Raw genomic sequence first — 26,439 nt, 5'->3', positions numbered from 1 at the left:
TCTCTCTTATCTATTCCTTTATCTACTACCAACTCAAGACTGTCCCTTCTATCTTGCCGTACCGGATGCTTGGAACAGACTGCCTGAGTCAGTACGTCCATCTCTGGCACTATTGAAGGCTAGGCTAAAAGCTCACTTTTTCAAAGCTGCTTTTAGCTCTTAACTCCTACTCAGTTATAAAGTACCCATGTCTGTTTTATCATTTCCTCTATGAGAAATTCCCTAGCCCCTATTTGTCTTAATTATGGTAGATTGTAAGCTCTATTGAGAAAGGATTATCTCTTAACATGTTTAATATACAGTGCTGCGTACGTCTAGCAGCGCTATAGAAATAAGTAGCAGCAGTAGTATATAGTAATTGCAAAGAATCTCATAAGTGTGTTTCTGAACTAGGGGCTTCATAATTCACATTAAAATTCCCTAGAATACATTATCTAGGACAGTGTTCTTCAACCACTGGTCCGTGGACCAGTGCCGTTCCACAGAAATTTTCTGCTGGTCCACAGGGCTAGCACCTCCATTGGGCCCAAGATAGTATTCTGCAGCCGCTGGTCCACGGTGCGATCAACGTGGCATCTTCGGGCCGGCTCCCTGAGTGCTGCATTGCACAAAGCCGTGGGAAAAGGCTCCCACACACATCCTGCGCCTGATCTGGAAGCCTTCTTTCTGACGTTGCAACGTTAACTGCATGGCTCAAAGGTAGACTTCAGAGGGTGGTGATGAACGGTACTCTCTCCAAAACGTCGGAAGTGATCAGTGGAGTACCGCAGGGCTCAGTACTGGGTCTGATCTTATTTAATATCTTCGTAAGGGACCTGACTCAGGGGCTTCAAGGGAAAATTACATTATTCACCGATGATGCAAAATTATGCAACATAGTAGGCAATAGCACAGTGTCCAACTGTATGACGCAGGACCTACTCTTACTGGAGCAGTGGTCCTCAACTTGGTAACTAAGTTTTAATGCCAAAAAGTGTAAGGTCATGCACCTTGTCAGCAGAAATCCATGCAGAACTTAACACCCTAAATGGTGAGACCTTAGCAAGAACTGCAGCAGAACGGGATTTGGGAGTGATCATTAGTGAAGACGTGAAGACTGCCAATCAAGTGGAGAAGGCTTCATCCAAGGCTAGACAAATGATGGGTTGTATCCAAAGAAGTTTCGTCAGCCGGAAGCCCGAAGTTATAATGCCGTTGTACAGATCCATGGTGAGACCTCATCTAGAATATTGTGTACAATTCTGGAGACCACATTATCAAAAAGATGTGCGGAGAATTGAGTCAATTCAGCGAATGGCCACCAGGATGGTCTCAGGACTCAAGGACCTCCCGTATGAGGAATGGCTGGGCAAGTTGAAGCTGTACTCACTCAAGGAACGTAGAGGGAGAGGTGACATGATCGAGACGTTCAAATATGTCACGGGCCATATTGAGGTAGAAGAGGATATATTCTTTCTTAAAAGACCTTCGGCGACAAGAGGACATCTGTTGAAACTCAGGGGTGGGAGATTCATAGTGACACCAGGAAGTATTTCTTCACCGAAAGGGTGGTCGACAATTGGAATAGTCTTCCAATTCAGGTAATTGAGGCCAGCAGCGTGCTGGATTTTAAGAGAAAATGGGATAGGCATGTGGGATCGCTTCAAGGAAGAAATTAGGGGGTGGGTTAGTAGAGTGGGCAGACTTGTTGGGCCATGGCCCATTTCTGCCGTCATCTTCTATGTTTCTGTGACGTGTGCGAGGAGCCGCTGCCCACAGATTTGTGCAATGCAGCACTCAGGGAGCCGGCCTGAAGACGCCGCGTTGATCGCACTGTGGACCGGCCTGAAGATAACACCGGGGGGCAGGTCAGAAGGCAAGGCACACCATGAAGCGAGAGAGACAACAACAGTAGGGGGAATGCTTTACTTTTTTATTTAGTGATTGATTTGTCTGTTCAGGAAGAAATGCATTTGTCTCTTTTCCTCTGGAGTTGTACTGCATGCAGAGTCTTGCATCTTAGGGTTTGTTTGTAAATATTAGTACTTTTAGTTTTTGGTCCTGCATTTGTATGGGGTTATCTGTTTTCTGGTAGAAATGAATGTTGAAAAGCATACAGTGTGCTTTATGTATTTTAATTTTGTGGTTAACCATTATGTGTTGTTAAAACAATTATATTGTGTGTGTGTATATATCAAAAATGGATGGAAAAAATGGTGTTACAATTATGGGGCGGGGTCTGGGGCGGAGATTGAGTGGAGATGGGCACGACTTAGCCCAGTGTTCTTCAACTGCCGGTCCACAGACCGGTGTTGGTCCACAAAATAATTATTTTATTTCCGCCGGTCCATAGGTGTCAAAAGGTTGAAGAACACTGATCTAGGACATTTGGCTGATAAATCAAGAGAGTCTAGAGAGAGGGATTTCCTTGCAAGAGTCTTATAGCTAAGTGTATTTTTGTCTTTACAGTTTATTAAAAATTTAATATACCACCTAGTCTGACAGGATTCAGGCAGTGTACAATTATACAAATATAAAATAGAAGAAAATAAATCCATAAATATAAAAGGAAAGACCTAAATCATTCACACACAGAGAGAAAAGAAGTACACATCCCACCTCACATCATATCAAAAATAAAATAAATATCTAATCCAACTATATCTCCTCTGAATCCTAGTTGCACTAATAAAAATTTCAAGTACCCCCCTCCCCCGAGGTGATGATTAAAGGCTAATTCAAAATAAATTTTCAGCAAACTTAAAGTTCCTTAAAGACATTTCCCCTCAAATAAACCTTGGCAAATCATTCCAGGGAGCAAGTGCTATCTAAGCAAACACATTGGTGCATCACAACCAAAACAGTCATACAGTGCTCTTAAGCCAATCTCAATATTCTAGAAGGAATATATGGAACATAAGAATTGCCATACTGTGTTATACCAATGGTCCATCTAGCCTAGTACCCCGTTTCCACAGTGGCCAATTCAGGTCACAAGTACATGGCAGAAACCCAAATAGTAGCAAACAAAGCAAGAGCCCAGGTGTTCCACAGTCAAAGAACAGAAGTCCAAAGAAGAAAGGACTGTGGAATGCAATGATCTTGACAAGGCGTTTATTAAGACGAGTCAAATAAAAAATAAAATAACAAATAAAAATCAAATAATCTCCTCTTCATGAGTAACTGTTGTGTGATGTGATGTGGACCCTACATGGTTTGTGTTTTAGCAAAAAGCCTTCCTCAAGGGTCCAGGTCAGTATTCACTCAGTGGTATAAAAGATAGAGAATCAGTATGGATAAAAATTTGTCCTTTAAGTCATTTAATTCCAGCGTCTTCATGGACAAGGTTTTATCCATATTAATTCTCTATCTTTTATACCATTGAGTGAATACTGACCTGGACCCCTGAGGAAGGCTTTTTGCCGAAACACGGACTGTGCAGGGTCCGCATCACATCACACGTCAGTTACTCATGAAGTAGAGATTTTATTTTTGATTTTTATTTGGGGTTTTTTATTGACTTGTCTTAATAAATTCCTTGTCAAGATTATTGCATTCCACAGTCTTTTGTTCTTTAGAAACCCAAATAGTAGCAAAATTCCATGCCACCAATCCAGGTTGCCTATCACACTTTGAATACAGGTTATGAGGATACATTGTAGAATATATTAACAATTGTATAATTCAGGGGTAAAGGCATAAAATGAGCTAGATCAAAAATTTTCAACTCCTGGTATGCATACCATTCCTAACTGGTATCGTTGCCAGCACCAGAAGCATTGTTGAAAATCTCAGGTGCTGACCACTAAATTAGATTTCTAAAATGTGTTTGAATAAACTCATGCACATCTCTTCAAATTACTTGTCTCTTTCTAAATTCCACTGAAATTAAGGACAAATCATGCATATATATATATATTTTTTTTTTTCTTCAGATTTGGTTACATACTTTTTTAACAGATGTTCAGAAAATGTTAGCCATAATTCTTTCTCTGCCACACTGTGGCAGTGCAGGTCATTTGTTCTGTGCAAGAAGAACAAAAGTGCCTTAGAAATGGTATTTTATAGCTTTGTAGAAATGTTAAGCTATGTAGACTACTTTTGGAAAATTTCAACAGGGAGAAATATCAGGAAAGCAATCTAGAAATATAGTGTAATTGAATTCATATTGAAGTTGTCAACACAGTCCTTGAGACACACCTGGCCACAGTGGCATAGTAAGTGAGGGGCACTCTGCTCCGGGTGCCAGCACCCCTTCTTCTCCTCTGCTCTCCGCTCCTACCCACTCCTCCTCATGCCGCAGGCACGCCTTTACTTCCCTCCCACCATACCACTAGCTCTTCACCAGCGTGAGCAGCAACTCCAACTGCTTGGGCTCTCCCTCTGACATCATTTCCGGGTCCTGTGCCCAAGAAGTGATGTCAGAGGGAGAGACAATGCAGGCAGCAAGTTGGTGATGTTGCTTGCACCGGGAAAGTTAAAAGTACAGGGAAAGGGAAGGGGTGCATAAGGCAGGCATGGGGAAGGGTCGGGGGGGGGGGGTCACCACCACCCCAGGTGCCTCTCACCCTCACTACACCACTGCCCAGCCAGTCAAGTTTTCAGGATATCCACAATGAATATGCATAAGAGAGATGTGCATAAGCTAGAACGCTATTTCCGCTTTATGCAAACTTATTTCATGAAAGCTAAACTGGCTGGCTGTGTCCGGAGGACTGGGTTGAGAATTCCTGCTCTAAATTCCCAAAATGTTTTTCTGTGCTATGCTTCTAATAAACAGTTGAAAGAGATCATTATTTATAAGAAACTAATTATTTTAATTTTTGTGCTAGGAATCAGAAGAAAATAAATGTAATGAGCTTGACACAAAGCTCCGTATTACCAAGGGAGAACTCGAGAGACAAATGCAAGAAAAAACGGACCATTTGGAGGTGACAAAATGTTGCTAATATGGCAGTTTCTGATGTGTCCACTCAAAGATGTTCTGTTTAGATACAGTTTTCAGTCAAGCCATGGCAGTGTTGAGTTCTTTTTTTTCCCTGTCATTCTCATCAAAAGGAGGGGGTGAAGGGACAAATGAGGAAATGGCCTTGAATTAAAGAATAAATAACCTTAGGTACAAAATTAGATTGTACGAGGGGTGTTTAATAATTTTATCTACATGCGTATGAAAGAAAGTGGCAAGTGTGTTGAAACAAGTCTGTACATGTTGTGACATGTCTCAGTTACTCATGAACAGTTGCGGTTCAATGCAAGTCTAACATTCCAAGAGACAGGATGTTAGGAGAATCCTCGTGCGAATCAAGTAAGAAACTGCTAGATTTGGAGCACCATTTAGAGATAACATTTATCACAAAAGAAGGTAGAAAGCCAAAGGAGATCCATGAATGCATGTCTGCAGTTTATGGTGAGTTTGCCCTATCATCTTACAAAGTAAAATTTTGGAGCAAGTAGTTTAAGTGGGTACAGTGTCCATTGAAGATGACCCTCACACTGGATGGCTTGTGGATGCAACTTACACAGAAATGTGCAAGAAAGTTGAGACGAATTAAGGTTTCCTGAATAGCTGAAGAAATGGACATCTCAACAGGTATAGTTTAGAAAATAATTCATGAAAAATTGGGCATGTCCAAGGTTAGTGCAAGCCAAGAATGCTGATGCCACGAGGCTCTAGTGCTGTCAGGAAAACTTGGAGATGTTCCGTAAAGACCAAGTGAATTTTTTTCCATTGTTTGGTGACTGGAGATGAGACCTGGATCTGGGTCTGTCACAGAGATCCTGAGTCCAAAATGGAGTCAATGCAATGGAAGCACAAGTCATCCCTCACCCAAAAATAGTTCAAGACAGAAAAATCTGCAGGCAAAGTTATGGCAAATGTTTTCTGGGATGATGAAGGACTTGGGAGTTCATGCCACACAAGAGTGTGACGTAGTGGTTAAAGCTACAGCCTCAGCATCCTGAGGTTGTGGGTTCAAACCCACGCTGCTCCTTGTATCCCTGGGCAAGTCACTTAATCCGATACTCCAAACACCTAGGGGATATATTCACTTGTTCCCTAATTAAAAGGGATTAACTTTCAGTATAGTGTTATGCTATCATAATGTATTCAGCTCACAAGGAAAGGAGGAAAGAGCCTCAGACTCCCAGCCTGCCACTGCTTATTAGCTTTCAAGCAGGCTGTAACCATGAGTTACCTCATTGGCTCAAAAACCTCCTCCTCCCTATGTTTCTTTGTTAATTTTATAACTCCCTATCAAATAATTAATTTTATAATTTTTAATTTAGTAATAAATTATTTTATAATTTTTAAATAAGTTTTTATATTAAAAAAACTTCTCAGAGCTAAACACTACATTCCAGACTTACTTTCTTAAGCTGGAGGGGGCCTAACAGAGGTACTCGGGAGTGACCATAAAATCACTTCCCGCTTGTGTGTTAGAACTGCGATCGGATGAGTGCTAGCATGAAATATGCACAAATGCCTTAAGCTATCTATCCCTTGTAGTTCAAGGTATCATCAGCATTCCACACTCTTGTTCAAAAACAGCAAGTCTGTTAAGCCCATCAGCCTTTTGGCTGTTTTTGAACAAGAGTGTGGAATGCTGATGGAGAGAGTTGCGCCAACACAATGATCACTTTGTGGGAGTTGATCAAGGAGAAAAGATGAGGAAAACTCACAGCAGGCGTGCTGCTTCTTCATGACAGTGCACTGGTGCACATAGCACGACAATCACAGACTGCCATCCAAGAATGTGGGTTTCAGCAACTGAACCATGCACCCTACAGTCCTGACCTGTCTCCCTCAGATTATTTCCTGTTCCGAGTTTTAAAGAAATCCCTCCGTGGACAAGGGTTTTCAAGAGATGAAGACGTCAAGGAAGCTGTGACATCTTGGTATGAAGATCAACAGAAGAATTCTTTTCAAAGGGGTTAAAGTAATTGCAGGAAAAGTGTATGAAGTGTATGGAGCTATCAGGGGACTATTAAAAGAAAAAAAAAATTAAAACTCTTCTTTCCTATTGCGGTAGATAAATTATGGAATGACAGGGAAATGCCTGAATGTAATTCACCTTAAGGTACCACAGAGAAAGGGATAGAAAAGAAAATGGAGCAATGATAGGTATGAATGGCAGTCATGGCGTAATAAGACTGTATGTTTCTGGTTATTACCAGGTTCTGTATGTAATTTACGCTGAACTGGAAGGCTGCTGTGGAATATGAATAAACAGATCATAGTAATTCATGCACGGGATTTTGGCATGTCAACATTTCAGCGCAGACAAATCGATGTAAGACTCTAGCGCGTTGCAAAAAAGTTACTTTTAAAGAGCTCTGACGCGGAGTGTGAGTGGGGAACCCCCCAATTTACTTCATACTCTTCGCGTGCCATTGGGGGGGGTTTGGGGGGGTTGGAACATTCCATTATAGAGTAAACTTAACTTTTTCCCGATTATTATTTTTTTTTAGGAAAAAGTTAAGTTTTTTCTATAATGTGCGGAGTTGCACCCCCCCACACCCCCACAACGGCAGCGGGAAGAGTATGAAGTAAAGTGGGGGGGTTCCCCCCACGCCCCCCGTCGGAGCTCTTTAAAAGTAACTTTTTTGGTGGCGCGCAGGGTCTTGCGCCGAATTGTCTGCTCTGCAATGTTGGCGTGCCGAAGTCTCACGTGCTTTTGTCCCATCACCGAATAAACTGTGAAGATAATTCTAGTCTAGATCTTGTTGTGTTGGTGCAACATTTACCCAAATAAGACTGTGCAGAAGACAGAGCATTTATGAATTAATAACCTGATACAGTTAATACTGAAAACCTTAATGCAGATTTTCAGTTCAGATTCTGTTTAACAGATTGTAAAAAAAGTTAGTGCATGACAAAAAATGATCCTGCTATGTGTTGTAATATAATAATAATAATAATAATAATAATAATAATATAATAATAATAATAATAACTAATAATAATAATAATAATAATAATAATAACTTTATTTTTCTATACCGCCATAGTCAGGCGACTTCTAGGCGGTTTACATTATAAGAAGGCTGGACATTCAGCGAATAGCAAAAATCTTAATACAATACGGTGTCATAGATCGACTTACGATACAATATAGTGAGTCTAAATACAATAACATATAATACAGTCTAAATTCAATAGTATAGAATACAGTGAGTCTAAATACAATAGCATATAAAAGTCTAAATATAATACCGTACAAGGAGTCTTAATGTAGTACGATAGTCTGGATGGGAAACTTGCGTGTTAAATTGGAGATCTATGGGCAAAGAGTATCTGAGAGATTTAGGACATCCATCAGATGGAGTCCTAAGGGTAGAGGAGATCAGAAAAAGAGGGACTTCTTGAGAAAGAGAAGGGCGTTTGTTGGGGAGGGGAGTCTTAGTGAGGGAGGGGGCTGTTTTAGTCAATGAATTTTGCGAATAGGGCGGTTTTGATCGATTTGTGATATGCACCATTTGGCTTTCAGGTGGTTTTTTGGTTTTCACACACCTTTTTGTTTCCTTCTCTACAAGGTACACCAGGCCAAAATAAAAGAGCTAGATGACCTAAAGAGAACATTTACAGAGGGCATGGATGAGCTGCGCACACTCCGAACAAAGGTAATGAAAGATTGCCCATGCCATCTTGCTTTGAGTAATTACTATTTTTGCAGCAGAAAGAGTTGAACTAAAACATTTAGTGATGTTGCTTTGGTGCTGGTGCTGTCTGCTTCTTAAGTATTACTCATAGTTCTCTAAAAGCAGAGAATGAGGACAACAATATCTCTTTACCACTTCCCTGTACTTCCCTGTTTCCTTATCTGTAGTGCTCTTTTCTGTGGTTAAGTCAATAAACAGAAAGAGAACTTCAGCTTGTGCATCTACAAAATTCATTGCAGAAGGTACTGTATGTCTACTTGCTTACATTTATAAAATTGATCGGGACTTTCTCTAATTTCTGACGGCTTACGCATCTCATTTAATTTTTATTTTTAAATTAACCATTGTTACATTAGACATAATTGAGGAAGCTTTGTCACATGAGAAACTTGTTTTATATGTGAAAAAAGGGTTCTTATAAAATTGCGCAGTGAATGCTTGCAAAAAAGTCTATACTTACACACACATTGAGTAGGCATTCCTGGGGCTAAACTTTGGGCAGAATAGGAATGGCGTTATGTCCGCCTATTTTTCATCAGATAGACAAGTACATGAATTCATGTACATCTTTGGAGCAGGTTAATGGTTTATTGAATATGTGTATTTAGAGGGGAATGTGTGTACTATGGGGGCTAACTCAGGGTATCTGTTCTGTAAAACTGACAGAATTGGTCCCCTTTTAATAATATAAAGCACTTGAGGGTATAGAAAAGCATTTTGGCCTGATTCTATGAAAAGCGCTTACCATTAGATGCTTAGATTGGCGTGCTTAGCTGATCTAGGAGCCTAACTTAATTTTTTAATCTGTTAATTGAACAGTGCCATTAAAACCCAATTTAAAAAAAAAATTGGGGGTGGGCACCTAATTCAGTAGGTGCCATGTAGGCATCTACACCAAGGCGCTTACTGGTTGCCTACCTGAAAAGTAGGGGTGGAGTTTGGGCGTGGTTTGCCTTAGGCACTGGTGGGTGTCTGTGTTAGGCTCCGGTAAATTAGGCCAAGAAAATCCTGACCTAATATACAGGAATCTAACATTATGCCACCTACCAGTGCCTGAGATGAGTTAAGCACAATTCTACAAACAGTGCCTAGCAGTTAACTGTTCTGAACAGTGCCACGAAGCGGCAAGGTGCTGTTTATAGAATCTGGCCTTTTGAGCATTTTTGGGAGTAATGGGCATAAAAATGTAGCATCTGCTTTTTTGCAGTATTCTCATAGGTGATCTTGCAGGAGAATAGGTAGAGCAGGGGTGGAATGCTATTTGTCTTAACAGCACATCCTGAGCTATACCAGTAGATGTAAGTATTTTCCATGTAGGCATATAAATGCATGTGCTGCCCTAATGAACTAGGCCAAACGTATGCTCCTATATGCCTTTTCTCTCTAGGGGCCTTATTGCAAAATATGTGTGTTCCATCCACTCCAGAGTCATTACAACACTTTTTTCATTCCTCTGCTCCTCCCACAGAGCCTCCTGCCATTTTCATTTCTGCAAGTGAATCATGCAGAAGTCTTTCTGATCTGCTCTGCTTCATTTTTTATTTTTTCACTTAAAGTTCTTTCTTTTTTTTGCTCGTTGGCCCTAGTGCCTGGAGACACTTGAAGGGTTGCCTGCCTAGGAAAGGACATAATGCTGTAACGCCAAACTGCTGCTCCACATGGCAAGCTTTGTGTGGACTTGTGGAGCCAACCTAATATGTGCCACCTTCAGAGCTCGGGGTCCATTCCCCTTGGGGCTTGCTTGTCTTCTGACCTTGTCATAGGATTAAGCGCAGGCTGGATGCACCCTGTGTAATAGTCCTCAGGGTATCAGGGCGCAGGCTGCATTTTTCTACCCTCCCCCCCCCCCCGTTGTGTGGAGAAGTTCCATGGGGTTGAAGGTTTCAGCCAGGAACTGTCCAATCTGCAGCCCGAAGATCCTGAAGATTGTGCTGTTTGGAGAAAAGCTGAGGCAGAAAATCCTTTCCCTTCACTTCAGCTACACAGACAGAGTTGACAGGCAGGCACTGAGGAGACTGTAAGTACAGCCCCATTACTTCCTATGGGAGAGTTGGGGGGATCTGAAAATGGGGTTTTCAGCCATTTTTGGGGATAGGAGTCAGGTCTCCCACCCCAAAAAGCTCAAAACTGCCAGTTTTTGAACTTCTGAGAAGTCTCCATGAGGCGTTTTAGGTGTGAATTTTCTGGTGGCAGCCATCTTAGATTTTTTGCTATCTAAATTCAAATTTCTGCCTATCAACCCTCGATTTCATTGGAAATCATTAGGGTGGACTCCTCCACAAATGTGAATTGTGGATTTGCCAGATTACTGGCAGATCCACAATTTACCTTTACTAGATTTTAGCTTCAAGCTTCACCTTTTCAGGGTTCTCCAGGGCTGGGGAGCCAGATTGGATCTGAGAAATGGGCAGAAAATCTCACTATTCTGAGGAAAAATCAAACTATAGGCCAATTGCAAATATCCCTTACTTGGCAAAACTGACAGAGAAAATTGTATTTAATCAAGTATCAGAATTTGTAGTAGAAAAAATGAATATTTTACACCCAAATCAAACAGGTTTTAGACAATATCATTCCACTGAACATTCACTGATTGGCATGTCAACCTCTATACTTTTCTACTTAGATCATCATACATCTGTTCTCCTAATCTCAATTGATCTTTCATCAGCTTTCGATACTATCAACCACAATCTTCTAATACATAGACTTCAATCTATTGGTATTACAGACCAGGTCCTGCTTTGGTTTAAGTCTTATTTTGAGAATCGTTCTTCAACTGTCTCTTTTAACAATACTACTTCTGAAAGTTTCTCAGCATCTTATGTCATTCCGCAGGGTTCTATTCTTTCACCTCTTCTGTTCAATATTTTTCTTGCGCCTCTCATGACTCTTTGCCAATCTATTGGTTTTTCCATATTTGCCTATGCGGACGATATACAGCTTTTACATCCTCTTGACCCCAATAGTTCTTCTGAAATATCAGCTATTAATGAAAAACTAGAACAGATTCACCAATGTCTTGATACCAATAGACTAGCCCTCAATATTAATAAAACAAATATTATGCTTTTCCCCTGGAAAGATGGTTATAAACTTATCCTTCCAATTTCTATCAAAGGTATCTCTCTAAAGCTGATAAATAGAATTAGGATTCTAGGGGTTATCTTTGACTATAAATTAACTTACCATGATCATATTAGTCATGTTGTCAAATCAACTTTTTATAGACTCCGTCAGATTCGTTCAGTGTTTAAATTTTTATGTCCAAAGTCTCTGAACATATTAATTCACTCTTTGGTCATCTCAAAAATCGATTACTATAATGCCCTATTTAAGGGACTGGCTCAAAAGGAAATTAGGCGTCTGCAGATCATCCAGACTGCTTCTATTAAACTTATTATGAAAGCCAAGAAATTTGATCATGTGACCCTTTTACTTAAAAAGGCACATTGGTTTCCAGTTGCCAATCATATAATATACAAATTAAGTCTGCTTACCTTTAAATCTCTGACATTCAAAACCCCAGCTTTTATTTATAAAGTTTTGATTCCCTATACCTCATCTAGATTACTGAGGTCGAATGACCAATACTTATTGGTCATTCCCTCTCTCAAAATTATTAACACATGGCGGCAATCTATCTTTTCCGTTACAGCTCCTCAAACATGGAATGCCCTACCAATTTATTTAAGAGAGGAAAAAAACTTGGAAAAATTTAAGAGCAAACTCAAGGGTTTTCTTTTTAAAGATGCATTCAATGACTAAATGAATTGCTTATGACTCGCATTTTATCTTTATATTTTTTGATAGTTTTCTCTCTCCCTTTCCTATTGTTTTTTACCTTAATTGTTTTTCTTTATAATCAGATTGTATTTCTTTCCTAACCTCTCCTTGTGTTTTATTATGTTTGTATAAGTTGGTTTTTTATTATGTTTAGTAGATTTAGTTTTTTTGTTTGTTAGTTTGTTTCCCCTAACTTTGTAATTTTTATCGATTTGTACATCGCCTAGAATTTGGAATAGGCGATTAATCAAATTCTATAATAAACTTGATAAACTTTATGCCAGTTTCTGGCAGGGACCTTTTGCAGGCCTTTTCTGGGTCTTGCAAGGAGCTGATGTCATCCCACCACATAATCACCTTTAAACTACAAATTAAGGGCAAAAAAACAGCAGAAAATTCATCATCTACACAAAAAACAACCACACTCGACCCAAAGTCAGTATACCTTCGCACTTTGTCCCTTGGCATTTCCAAACTAGACCTAAATAACAGATCCCATGGTCAATTCATTAGACGAGAAGGCGCAGATATGGCACTCTGGCATAAAATCACTCTACGAGAAATTAGCAAAAGTCAAAGATGCCAAAACAAATGCAAGATCCTTCACATCACCCTGGTTCACAGAAAATCTGAGAGGACTAAAAAAGAAAGTTAGGAAAGCAGAAAGAACACTCAGCACTGAAGACAAATCCACCTGGAAAAGCATTCTGAAAGAATACAAACTAGCGATACTCGAAAAAAGGCACATTTCACTAACCTAATATCTTAGTTCCCATGTAGATCAAAGGCCATCTTCTCACTGTCAAAAAACTTGTTCTCCTCCTCCCAAGGACCACCTCAGCACCAACAAACAAACTTAGACAGTGAATCCCTCTCTACTTTCTTCCATGACAAGATATCAAAAATAGAGACACCCTAGACGTGGAGGCCAAAGCTCTGCCAAACAGCCCAAAATCTTCACAACAGGACAACCTAACAAAGAGTGAAACCCTAAACAGCTTCAAACCAGTTTCCATAGATGATCTGAAAAATTCAATAGATTACCTATGTCCCACAACCTCAGTCTTAGACCCATGCCCATCCACAACACTTCTAGCTACCAATGAAATCTTCTTGACCTCCATCCTACCCTTACTAAACGAGTCCCTAAAATCAGGCATAATACCACAGTGTTGGAAATCTGTAGTGAGACCAGTTCTAAACAAAACACCACCATGGACCCGGAAAATCCAAACATCTATAGACCAGTCTCAAACCTTTCTTTTTCTCAAAAATACTTGAAAAGATAGTACTCACACAGCTAAGAGACTTCATAGAAACAAATGCCACCCTCTCCATCTTCCAATCAGGATTTAGGAAATACCACAGCACAGAAACAGTACTGCTAGACATAGTAGACTACTGCTGGAAAATTCTAGATGAGGGGAAAGATGCATTGTTGGTACTATTAGACCTAAGTGCCGCCTTTGCCACTATTGATCACTTGCTTCTTCTATCCAGACTACAATCTATTGGAATCAACAATATTGCACTTGGCTCTCCTTCCTTAATGAAAGATCACAGAGAGAACTATTAGGATACTCCCTATCTGAGCCAAAACCACTCCACTACGGAATGCCCTAAGGTGCATTGTTATCCCCACTCCTCTTCAGCCTCTGTCAGACCAGTACTCAAAATCGCAACGAAATGCCAAATCAAAATTCACTCATTCGCGGACGATATACAGCTCTACCTTCTCTTAGGCCAACACCAAGACGCACAAATCATAAAATTCCATAGCTGCCTAACTGAAATAAAGAACTGGATGACTGTAAACAAACTACAACTTAATGTCTCAAAGACTGAACTCCTCTGGATACACAAAGACACCTGCACATACCCCTGCCCATCCTTTTCCTGGGGAAATGACCACTTACAGCCAAAGATAATGTCTGCAGCCTAGGAGTGATCCTCGACTCAAATCTAACACTCTCAAATCACGTATCAAACATAGTGTCTTCATCCTTCTGCTACCTCTGTCAACTGAAGTGCATCCATGCTTACTTTTCAGAAACTGATTTTTCCAACTACTGCATGCATTTGTATTATCCTGCTTAGACTATTGCAAAGTACTACTAGTGGGCTTACCTGCAAAAACCCTCTCCCGCCTCCAAGGTGTACAAAATGCAGCTATCCATCTCCTGAAAAACCTAGGCTTCCAAGACCATGTCACCCCAGCACTTACATCCCAGGGATTCAAGACAAAGTTAGACAAGTTCCTGCTGAACCAGGAATGCAGGTAAGGCTAGTCTCAGTTAGGGCACTGGTCTTTGACCTTAGGGCTGCCGCGTGAGTGGACTGCTGGGCACGATGGACCACTGGTCTGACCCAGCAGCGGCAATTCTTATGTTCTTATCCATGCATTGGTTACCTATCCAAAAATGCTGCGCCTTTAAAGTCTTGGTCCTAGCCTTCAAAACCTTCCACAAGCTGACACCGAACTGCATGACATCAAAACTACAAATTTACGTCCCAAACAGATCACTGAGATCTCAAACAGAGAGACGGTTCACACTACCACCAGGCTGTTCACTCAAAACTGAAACAGCCTGCAAACGCTCTTATTCACAGTTTATAACCAGATTTTGGCACATCATCCCCACATCCATTAGATTGCTAGACAATCTATGGAACTTCAGGAAGGCCATGAAAACCTTCCTCTTAACTAATCCAGCTTCATAATGACCGACGTTACTCACGGGACCTTAACTGACAACATAGAAACATATAAATAGACGGCAGATAAGGGCCCACGGCCCATCTAGTCTGCCCACCTTAATGTCCCTCCCCTACCTTTGCCCTGTGAATAGATCCCATGTGCCGATCCCATTTGGCCTTAAAATCAGGCACGCTGCTGGCCTCAATCACCTGTAGTGGAAGACTATTCCAGCGATCAACCACTCTTTCAGTGAAAAAGAATTTCCTGGTGTCACCTCGTAGTTTCCCGCCCCTGATTTTCAACGGATGCCCTCTTGTTGTCGTGGGACCCTTGAAAAAGAAGATATCTTCCACCAATCATGTACTCGATTACAACACTAAAACTTTAGTACAGTTATTTTATGTTCTGTTAGTCCAGTGAATGCTATCCTAAATCTATGCTATGCCATGTAATATCTTCTACAAATGCCGCAAATTCTTCTAAGCTATGTCTGCCAAAAATGTCTTTCAGTAATTTTGTCCTTTCTATACTGTGAATGTACTTTGTAACCCATTCTGGGCTCCTTTGGGAGGACGGGCTAAATAAATGAATAAATAAATAAATATGTGACTTTTCCCCAGAATTTGTTCAGCTCATGTAGGGGAGTGTACCTCATGGATCCAACCCAAGCAGTGCAGCGGATGAGCTCGGCGCCAGCTTTTATGTCAGGACCTTCTTTTGTGGAGATTCCCGTTTGAGCTCCCAGTTCTCCTGTCATCACATTTCCAGGGACAGTCTGCTCTGATGAGCTGATTCCATGGATACTGAGTCCATCCTGGATACTGTTTGCGGTACAATTAGCTAGCTGGTCTCTGAGAGCCCTGAGATGGGGGATGAGTAAGGTGACCATAAGTCCCATTTTCAACAGGACCGTCCCATTATTGAACCGGCTGTCCCATTGTTCCGACCCACCACTTCGGGATGCCGAAATGTCCCGTTTTCAGGGACAGCGTCCCGAAGCTGTGCGCGGAGACAACGGAACAGGTGATTGCTTCCCCTCCCTCCAGCGCCGATTCAAACCCCCGTCCGCCTGCCGCCACTGCACCTTCTTCTTGCCGCCCAGAAGCTTTCTTCCTGATGTCAATTCTGACGTCGGAGAGGAAGTTCCGGACCAGCCAGGAAGGAGGCACTGAGGTCACTAAGGATATAGGAAGGAAGCACTGAGGGCACTAAGAACACGGGAAGGGGCACTAAGGACATAGGAAGGAGGCACTGAGGGCACTAAGGACCTGGGAAGGAGGCACTGGGGGCACTAAGGACATAGGAAGGAAGGAGGGAGAGAATAGAAAGGGACAATTGTTGGGCCTGAGTGCAGAAAGAAAGAAAGGATGAACAGTCAGAAGGAAACGCAACCAGAGACTCATGAAATCACCAGACAGCAAAGGTAGGAAAAATGATTTTATTTTCAATTTAGTGATCAAAATGTCAGTTTTGAGAATTTATATCAGCTGTCTATATTTTGCACTATATTTGTCTATTTTTCTATAGTTACTGAGGTGACATTGTATATTTTAAAGTCATCTGCCTTGACATCTTTGAAAATCCCTCAAATATAAATGATAATTAACATTTTCTCTGCGTATAGTGTGCTTTGTGGTTTTTAAAAAAAAATTTATGTAAACCATTCTTTTTTTTTCAAATTCTTTATTCGTTTTCAATCTTACATCAAGTGCACAAACAATACAATTAAACACATCACTTGACAATCTTTCAGATTTATCTTACAATACATAAATATGTAAACCATTCTGAGCTCCCCTGGGAGAACGGTATAGAAAATTGAATGAATAAGTAAATAAATAAAATTATGAATTAATAAGAAAAATGAATGGAATAAATTGGGGGTGGAATTGGGGGCGGGGCTAGGGTGGGATTAGGGCGGGACTGACAATGAATAAATATTTTTGATGAAAAAAATAAATGGTCATGTTAGGAATGACCCCTGTGTTCATCGGTTAAGTCAGCATCTGTCCATCGTTTTATAACAGACGCTGGAAAGGAATTGAATTTGAAGGCTCAGCCCTCCACTTCTCAACGTACCATTATTCTAATATTCTAACATTCTAATATTCGGAAATCTTTTTTTCTGTCACATCCTGATCTCGCAGCTTTGGTTATTGAGTAGTGGGAGACTCCGAAGGGTTCCTTTAGCTTTATCCCATGGCACCAGATTTTCAGCAGCTCTTTGAGCAGCTGAAGGTGGATTTGGCAGTGGTTCAGGTGACTAAGCGCACTGCACACCCCAGTGAAGGAGGAGTTATGCTGAATGATTCTCAGAGTTACATGATATACCTGGTTCTGAGGAAGCTTTTTGAGGTGGCTTCTTCAGAGCGCATGGTTGTTGCACTAAGTTACTCTACGTTCTTTCAGTGGAGGACGATGCCTCCCCCCAGCTTAGTGCTGGAAGGATTTGACTATGTAGCTGATGCCTTGTATGACCTTATTAGGGTATTAGGCAAAGTTTCAACTTAAGATGTTTCAGCTCACAGAATACTTTGGATCTGCCACTGGGCTGGCGGCAGCCTCCCTCAAGGTGCAGGTGGTGGCAGGCCTCTCCTGCTTCAGAACGTTCAATGGCTCTTCTTCACTTACAGCTCATCCTGATGTGACCAGATTCTTCAGGGGACACTTCGTTTACACCCTCCTCTGCGGCAGCCCTTTCCTACGTGGAATCTCAATATTGTGCTGAAAGATCTGACTGAACCTCCTTTTGAGCCACCAAGGAGGCAACTCTTCTGGATCTTATAGTCAAGATGGTTTTCCTTGTTGCAGTTGTCTCAGCTCAGCATATTTTGGAGCTGCAGGCCCTGTCTTGTAGGGAACCCTTTCTTCAGTTCATGGAGGTGGGAGTGTCCCTCCGTATGGTTCCTTCCTTTCTTCCAAAAGTGGTTTCCGAGTTTCATGTTAACCAGGAGGTTCGTTTGCCTGCTTTTTGCTTCAACGGGCCAAAAAAGAAGGATATGCTGTTGAAGAAACTAGATGTACGCAGAGTTTTGCTTTACTATTTGGAGAGGACTAATGACCTTCATCTCTCAGATCATCTGTTTGTCCTGGCTATCCAGTCCAGACAGGGCAAGCTGGCTTCTAAGGCCTCTGTTGCCCGATGGATCTGCATGGCCATTTCTTTGACTTACATTGGCTGTGGCAAGCATTTGCTGGTTTCACTCAAAACCTACTCGACTAGAGGATTCGCCGCCTTGTAGGCAGATTCTTGAGTGGTTAATCTGGCTGAAATCTGTAAAGCAGCCACTAGGTTGTCCCTATATACCTTTACCAGATTTTACAAAGTGGATGTGGTGGCTCAGTCCAATGCCATGTTTGGGGCCTCAGTGTTGTGGGCAGGCTCTTCTGTCCCACCCTAGATGTTGCCATTGCTTTGGTATATCATATGTTGTAATGACTCCTTTGTGGATTAACAGAAAGAAGATTACCAAAGGTAAGAACCTATTCTTCCATTTTGAGACTTAGCTGCCTCCTACCTCTCTCCGACTTAACATTATTTGAGGGCAGAAATAGAGGCTTATTTTGGCAGTGTCATGAATTCATAGAACAACTTCCCTATGATGGTGATGGGTATAAAACCAGTGCTGACATTTAAACAGGCATGGAACAAACACTAGGGATCCAGAGTGGTAGGAGATTGAGAATGTAGACGGCAGGCTTTCAGTAAGTACAGTAAACACTAGATCAGTGTTTCTCAAGTCAGTCCTGGAGTAGTCCCGTGTCGAGTCAGGTTTTCAGGATATCCCCAATGAATAGGCATGAGATTGGAGGCAATGTATACAAACCAATGTATGAAAATCTTTTCCATGCATATTCATTGTGGATAATCTAAAAACCCGACTGGCAAGGAGGTACTCCAGGACTGACTTGAGAAACACTGCACTAGATGAACCTTGTGGTCTTTCTCTGCCATCCTGCATTATCATCTCTTGTACTTTGTTCACAGAAATAAGTCAACCTCAAAAATACTGTATAAGGTGACTTAAATATTTCTGTTGACTTTACTGTTACTCTCTAATTCAGTGCTTCCCACCCAAACTTTTATCCCGCAACTCCAAGGACCCTGAGCAGTCACTTAACCCTCCAGGTACAAATAAGTGTCTGTGTATAATATGTAAACTGCTTTCAGTAATATCAAATCTCATCCTCTTTCCCATTTAACTCTTAAAAATTGATTGACCCCTCATAATAATAAAAATAGATCTCACATCCCCTCTCTTCTGTCATCTGCTTTCTCTTCCCTCCTGTTATCCAAAGCATGAAGGCAGCCATATCAGCAGCGATGGCAACAGTGACAGCACTCGGCTCAGGGCGTTATGCATGAAAGTATGCTTATAGACCCCCAATATTCTGGGTGGGTTTCAAAAGGAAGCCCATGCAGAAGGAGAGACAGGGCATGTGAACATTCACTATCTTGCAGGGTCCCATAAAGACTGGCATTTCAGGGACTAGGTCACAGTGGTTTTGAATTCCAGTAGCTAGTTTTCTGATAGCTATTTTGTCTCTTAGACAGTCATATCAAGCAAACAGAATAACTCATAATTACAGCATAAATGCACAAGAGGCGGCCTTGAGGGGGCATAGGATGAAGGTGAAAGGGGTAGAGGTGTAACCTTGTGATTAGAGCACAGGGATAACAACCAGAAAAGCCTGATTGACAAATCCTGCTATTGCTTGTGATTTGGGACAAGACCCTTAACCTTTCATTGCTTTGGGTATAAACTTAGATTTTGAGACCTCTAGGGACAGGGAAATACGTAAGTGTAACGTACTGTGAGTTAAATCTAAAGAGAGAAATTCTTTACAGAAAGGGTGGTGGGTGTGTGGAACAGCCTTCCACTGGAGGTAGATTGTGTTTGAATTCAAGAAAGCATGGGACAAGCACAGAGGATCGATGAAGGGATTGTAGTTGGCATGGATGGGCAGATTGAGAGAGACTGTATGGTCTGTGTTTCTTTGTTTCTATTTACCTAACTAACCTAGAACGTTCTGTTTTGCTATTAAGGTGAAGTGTCTAGAGGCTGAACGGTTGCGAACAGAAGACGAATTATCAAAGTACAAAGAAATTATTAACAGACAAAAGATTGAGATTCAGAACTTACTGGACAGAGTAAAAATTGTGGAGCAATTACAAGAGCAACATCAAAGGTATATATTTTACCCTATCTGGCCCTTTTTTTTACAAATTCTGTTAATGCTGCTTACAGCCAAATCTTGAAGCCAACGAAAGCACATGCTCTTCTCCCTTAGTGTAGTGTGTTTTCATAACATCTCTCCTACTGCTTAACACCAGAAGTATCAGAAAACATTATTTTAATAAGCTCTGACAGTTCTAAGGTTAATTAGCAGCGCTACTAAGTAAGTAATATGGGTTTAATGGCGGCATCACATATTACATTAAATATTATGGTCTATAGTAATTTAATTGCAGGACCATTTGTGTGAAAGAAACATGTCTGATTACTGTGTCTTTATCACACTAATACAGTTAGAATTAAACAAATAATGTAACTGTTGAATTTGATTTTATACTTGTTTAAGGCTTAATGCTGATAATTCTTTTCAACTGCATATCTCTCTTGGATACACAATAGTTCAGTTAGGGATTTTGTAAGCTCTTTTTTCTCAGATAAACATCATTGCACCTTATTAAGTGTCTCATTTGCGATGATTATTCTCAACTTGTTCCTTTCCTGAATGCAACTTTATGATCGGAGACCAGTGCCTGGAGAAAGAGGTTAACTGGACTGCTGAAAGTGTTACCTCTTTGTTAATAGCCTTTTGCGATACATTGGGCCTGACTTGCTTGTGAAATGGTTGTTGATTTGTTCACAGTAGTGAAAGATAGAAGTAAAACTTAATGCTGCAAATGATATTGCATAAAGGTGGTTCTTGCTTCAGTTGCTGCTGGTCCATCAGCAAGGGTCCTTGCCCCTCTCGCTTGTTCAGTTGATTCCTACTAAGCTGTGATGGAGCAAAGAGAAAAGATGGAATAGGTGGAGTAGATAGAGGTAGGGAGGAGCATTGCCGCTTGAGTGGCAGCAGTGAGCCACCAGGAGTTGGTGCCCAGGCTTGTGTTTAAAATCCTATTGCTACACCTCCATATGTGGTAAATGTCAAGGGTTTGAGAATACTTTAAATATTTCCTTTTGAACTTGCCCCAAAATTCAGCAGTTTGGGGATGAGGCTGTTTGGTTACATGGGATGTAATATCACCAGATCTCCCGAGCATTTCATCTTAAATAAAATGGGGGCTTGTAAAATGTGTTTGGTAGCAAAGAGATGTATGTTACAATCTTGAGTCTGAACTCCTTGCAGGAATCATTTACATTACCTTCTTGTTATAGAGACAACCCAAAACAAAAGCAGCAGCTTTTGTTGATTTGGAATTGTTATATATATATGTAACATGATTTCCAAGGGCAGATGTCTCATTTTATAAATTATGATATGGACGGAGCAGGGGTCCTATATTTTTGTTAGGAGGGGGGGTTACCATTATAGATTGTCAGAGAAGGCCATAAGAACCTAGGCTGAGATAGCAGTGGAATATGAGATATTTTGGGAGGTGAGGGGTGGTTTCTTTGAGGATAGTAATGGGAATGGGGGGAGGCATTTGTTATTGTTGCACTCTTTTTCATATATGTTATGAATTGTGATTGTATTGGTTTGATACTTGTTGAGAATCTGAAATGCAAAACTCAAATTTTAAAATATAAAATCCTATTGCTACTGAATTTAACAAACTTGGGTGCGGGGGTGGTATGGGACTGATTTTATATTTGACTTACATTTTGATTGATAGATCAAGGTGAGGTGCAATTAGTAGTCAGTCTTTGCTCTAATTCTCTTTTTTTTTAAACTTTCATCATGTGTACAAAAATTCATAATAAACACTATTAATTAGACCACTTGAACATCTTATCATTATGTCCTATAAATATAAATGTAACCCTCCCCCCACCCAACATTAAGTGGTGTATAATTAATAGAAAAATGGCATTTAATCATGACAAAAAGATGTTAATGGCTCCCATATTTTAATAAAATTTTTATACTTTCCATTCTGTACCGCCAATGATCTTTCCATTCTATATTCTCTATTTTTAATTGATTTAAATTAACATCCAGCCTATTTTTCAAATTGTAGTTTTCTCTTTGTTCTTGTTGGCTAGCTTTGTATGAAAAGCAGAAAGGCACAAACAGCATCTTCAGACACCTGTGGAGCTGGGTTTTCATTGCTTTGACTTAATCGGACGATTAGGTAGTAATTGTGTCTTGACATGACAAGTGGCCCATCTGCGGTTTTCTGAGCCATTGTTCGGTAATCTGTGCTAGTATGACTGTGATTAGTTCTGTATGCTTTAACCTTTTCCTATCGTATGTCCTGGATGACGGGACATTCCAAAAATGTCGTTGACATCGTATGTCCCATACTAATAAAAAGCCAGGAACACAAAATATTTGAATTTACAGACTTATGACTTATTTACATTATGTTTACAATAGCTGTAAATGATAATGGTGAATAATATAAAACTTTGCTAAAATAATTACGATTGGAACCAGCGTAACATAAAATGTATTATGATAGGAAAAGGTTAAAAAGAGAAAAACAGTAGGTCTATTCAGTTGGTTTTTGTGTCCAAGCACATTTGGATGTTTTGTCTGTGATCTGTCTACACTTGCTAGAGCTCTAAAGATCGTTCCAGTGATTCTTAGATTGCATATAGAAACAAAATCCATGGACAAGTTGGGAAGGATGAGAGAGGACTAAGCAGAAAGGAGAGAGAGCTAGGACTGGGGATTGAGTGTGAGAAGCAGCAAGGGAGAAAGTGCTGAGAATTGAGGCCCAGATCTCAAAACTTTAACACCGTTGCTAAACTACTTTCCGGTGGTTTAGCCTGTACGCAGTTTAACGGCAGATTATCAAAACAGATTATCTCTGTCTTTAGTGAGGTTTCTAGCAGTCTCTGACGCTGACATGCAAATGGGCTGTTCAACATTGAAATGTGCCCTCCAGTGGATTCTTAAAATGCCGAGCCATTTTCAAAAAGCAGTATCAGCATTTGGCAACAAAAATAATTGACTGGTCCAGGTGTGCAGGTCAGTGTCAGAGACTGCTAGAAAGCCCCTGTGTTGTGATGCAGTGGGAGAGATGCCCATTCTCTCCACTGCATCACAACATCCCTTCCCTGCAGCAGCGTCAAAGGACACCCCCTCCCCCGCAGTGGGAGAGATGCCCACACTCTCCTGCTGCCCTAAAATCCTCACCGCCACCCCCTCTGCAGCAGGAGAGATGCCCATTCTCCCCTGCTATCAAGTGACCCTCCTCTCCCGTCTCTGCCATCCCTCCCCTTCCTCAAAATAGATAACCTGGAGGGACGCAGACTCTTCCTCCTCCCAGCTGCCTGAGCCATTCCCTGAATGGCTGCTGCCAGTTCTCACATGTCATATGTGCAAATCGGACTTAGACATGTGTTTTGAAAATGCCCCTCCACATGTCTCCAATTGACTTTAAAATAATGCCCAAATTAACCTGCTCGAGAAGATAATTGCTCATTTTAGCTGAGCCCAGTCAGAGCTCTTATTTCAGGTAGCCATTTTGAGCGCTGACATTGCTTCCTCTCCTTTACCCAAGAATTTAATAGTGTGTATTTATTTTTTTTAATTAGGATTTAGTTCACACCTTTTTCACTAGTAGTTCAAAGTGAGTTACATTGAGGTACTCTAGTATTTCCCTGTCCTTAGAGGGCTCACCATCCAAATGGCCCTTTTACTAAGGCTTAGCATGCACTAATGGACATTAGTACATGGTACCACATGGCTCATAGATTTAAAATAGGATATGCAGCATTTAACATGCACTAATAACCATTAGTGCGCACTAAGCTTTAGTGATAAAAACTCCTAAGCAGTGGAGGGTTAAGGAATTTGACCCAGATAACAAGGAGTAACAGCAAGATTTGAACTGGGCTTCTCTGTTTCTAACCACTAGGCCACTCCTGTATGCTCATTTGATTTTCTCCTGGTATTGTTTTTTCCATTGTTATATCAAATTGACTCGTATTCATGGGTAAGTATCAGAGTTTATTTTGGTAGACAGAAACCAAGACCAAAAATTGAGGTCAGAGAGGGATTCTAGGGCTGATTGTCCCAAACTTTTTGAGAGCAGCATCATTTAACTTTTCAGAATTATCAAGGTAGATGGTGGTGATGGCCTATTTCAAACCTCCCTAACTTAATTGGCTAAAGTGGAAATTTTCCTTTATAAACATAGGATGGCTGATCATTAAACAAGAGAAAATCTTTAGGATGACTGGTAGAAATTTCCAGCTGTTACCTATTATGCCAAGTGCATTACTTAAGGTTGCATGTTTTTCTTTTCTTCCCTTGCAGAATTTAAAGAGATAATGGTGGTCAATAATTCTGTGTCAGAGAATCTTCAGATTTTATTTCTCAACAGTATTATAGTCCTTTTGCCTGTCTTGAATGATAATAAAGCAGCTTTTTGCTTTGCCAGGGCTGAGCAAGAAATTGGAAACTTGAAGGAAGAAGTGGACAGCCTAAACTCCCTGATTACAGATTTACAGAAAGACATTGAAGGTAGTCGGAAAAGGGAATCTGAGCTTCTGGGATTTACCGAAAAGCTGAGCAGCAAAAATGCCCAGATTCAATCTGAAACTAATACCTTGCAGATGCAACTTGATAAACTCAGCTACAGCGAACGGGAGTTACAGAGTCAGCTGGAACATCTGAAGCATGCTAATACTGACCTGGTGAGAGCATGCAAGGTTGTAGTTATTATATATGTATATGTTTAGTGGTTTTAAGGCTCTCTTGGCTCCTGATAATTATCTGGTAGGAAGTCTCATGAAATGTTGGAGAAATGGGGCGATTAAAGGTTTCAAGGTTCAAGGTTTATTAGTATTTGATGAATCGCTAAATCTGATTACAAAGCGATGTACATAATTAAAAATATGGTAAGATTATAAAAATATACAATTCATGAGCATTAAATTAAGACAGGACAGACTTTAGTTGGAAGGGAAGGGGGGATAAAAAGTTACATCTGTTATATCAAGAAAAACAAATAAGGGAAAAACAAAAGGAAGCAGGGTAGTTAAAAGTTTAAAAATATCGTAAAAGTCAGAAGAATTTTAAATGTTAAAAGCATCTTTAAAAAGGTGCGTTTTAAGGATTTTTTAAAAGAAAGGATATCTTTTTCGTTTTTAATGTGTTGTGGCAGGGAGTTCCACCATTGAGGACCAATTACAGAGAACATGTCAGATCTTCGTGTACCTATTATTTTTAGAGAAGGTACAGCCAATAGATTTTGAGAAGATGATCTGAGTATACGTGTAGAGCTGTGGGGAATTAACATTCTTGCTATAAACACTGTTAGCCTCTATCAGATAGAAATCTTGTCAGGTCAGTTTATTTCTCTCTCTCTGTTTTGGGTGGTTTTATAAGCCTCATTTTGTGCATAAAACCCTATCTTACATGCAGACACAGGAATTTATAAAATAGGTAGACATGGATGGATATTGTGGTATGAGACTACAAAACATGGTAATATCAAATACGTCATGGCAACTTAAGATGTGATTATACTGTGCATTTTTTAAATAGTAAATGACGGCAGATAAAGACCTGAACGATCCATCCAGTCTGCCCACCAGTCATACCCATCAAGAATTCATGATTAAATGAACTTGTCTCTTCTTTGATATGCCTGGAAAACAGACTGCAAAGTCTACCTGGCATTGTCCTAGGCTCCAAATGCTGAAGTTGCCGTCCAAGCTCTCTCCAGCCTATCCAACTATCCCACCCGCAGGATTATCTTCCACAAGACGGGCCAGCAACATCCTCCTGTTCCAAGATAGTGGAGTTCCCATTGATGCCCTCCCCAGCCCATCCCACACCAAATCACCACACATGGGACACAGACCGTGCAAAGCTGCCCAGCACCAGCCTTTAATTGAATTAAACCACATACAATCAGAGTCAAACAATAATATACTTCCTTAATGCACTCAACTAAATTCACAGTATGAAACACCAAAACATTAATTTCTTATATATCCTATGTGGCCTTTTAGAAGATTACCTCTCCCTTCTCCCCTTCCACTATACTCTTCCTTCACAGCCCATGACTACTAGCATTGTTCCTTCACTTCAGTCATGGTATTGTGGAATGATTTTACATATAAAAATTCTCTCCCTTCTTCCCTTTTCTAGCCCCCCTCCAGATACTACTAGTATAACCCATAACC

At 40.6% G+C, this 26,439-nt stretch overlaps 1 protein-coding gene across 5 annotated transcripts in view; it reads left to right on the top strand.

The window, feature by feature from the left end:
- CCDC186 (coiled-coil domain containing 186) overlaps positions 1–26,439 on the top strand; it is a 224,493-nt gene that overhangs the window by 125,776 nt on the left and 72,278 nt on the right. For all 5 annotated transcript variants that reach the window (XM_033943150.1, XM_033943154.1, XM_033943149.1 and 2 more), the window contains 4 exons: positions 4,812–4,910; positions 8,512–8,598; positions 20,169–20,311; positions 24,687–24,942. In XM_033943150.1, coding sequence (XP_033799041.1) covers positions 4,812–4,910; positions 8,512–8,598; positions 20,169–20,311; positions 24,687–24,942 — 585 coding nt within the window. The remainder of the gene's footprint in view (positions 1–4,811; positions 4,911–8,511; positions 8,599–20,168; positions 20,312–24,686; positions 24,943–26,439) is intronic.

This window comes from Geotrypetes seraphini, chromosome 4 (genome assembly GCF_902459505.1).
Source record: "Geotrypetes seraphini chromosome 4, aGeoSer1.1, whole genome shotgun sequence".
Lineage (NCBI taxonomy): Eukaryota > Metazoa > Chordata > Amphibia > Gymnophiona > Dermophiidae > Geotrypetes > Geotrypetes seraphini.
The sequence above is the reverse complement of the archived record's forward strand: the minus strand, read 5'-3'. Positions and strand labels throughout refer to the sequence as shown.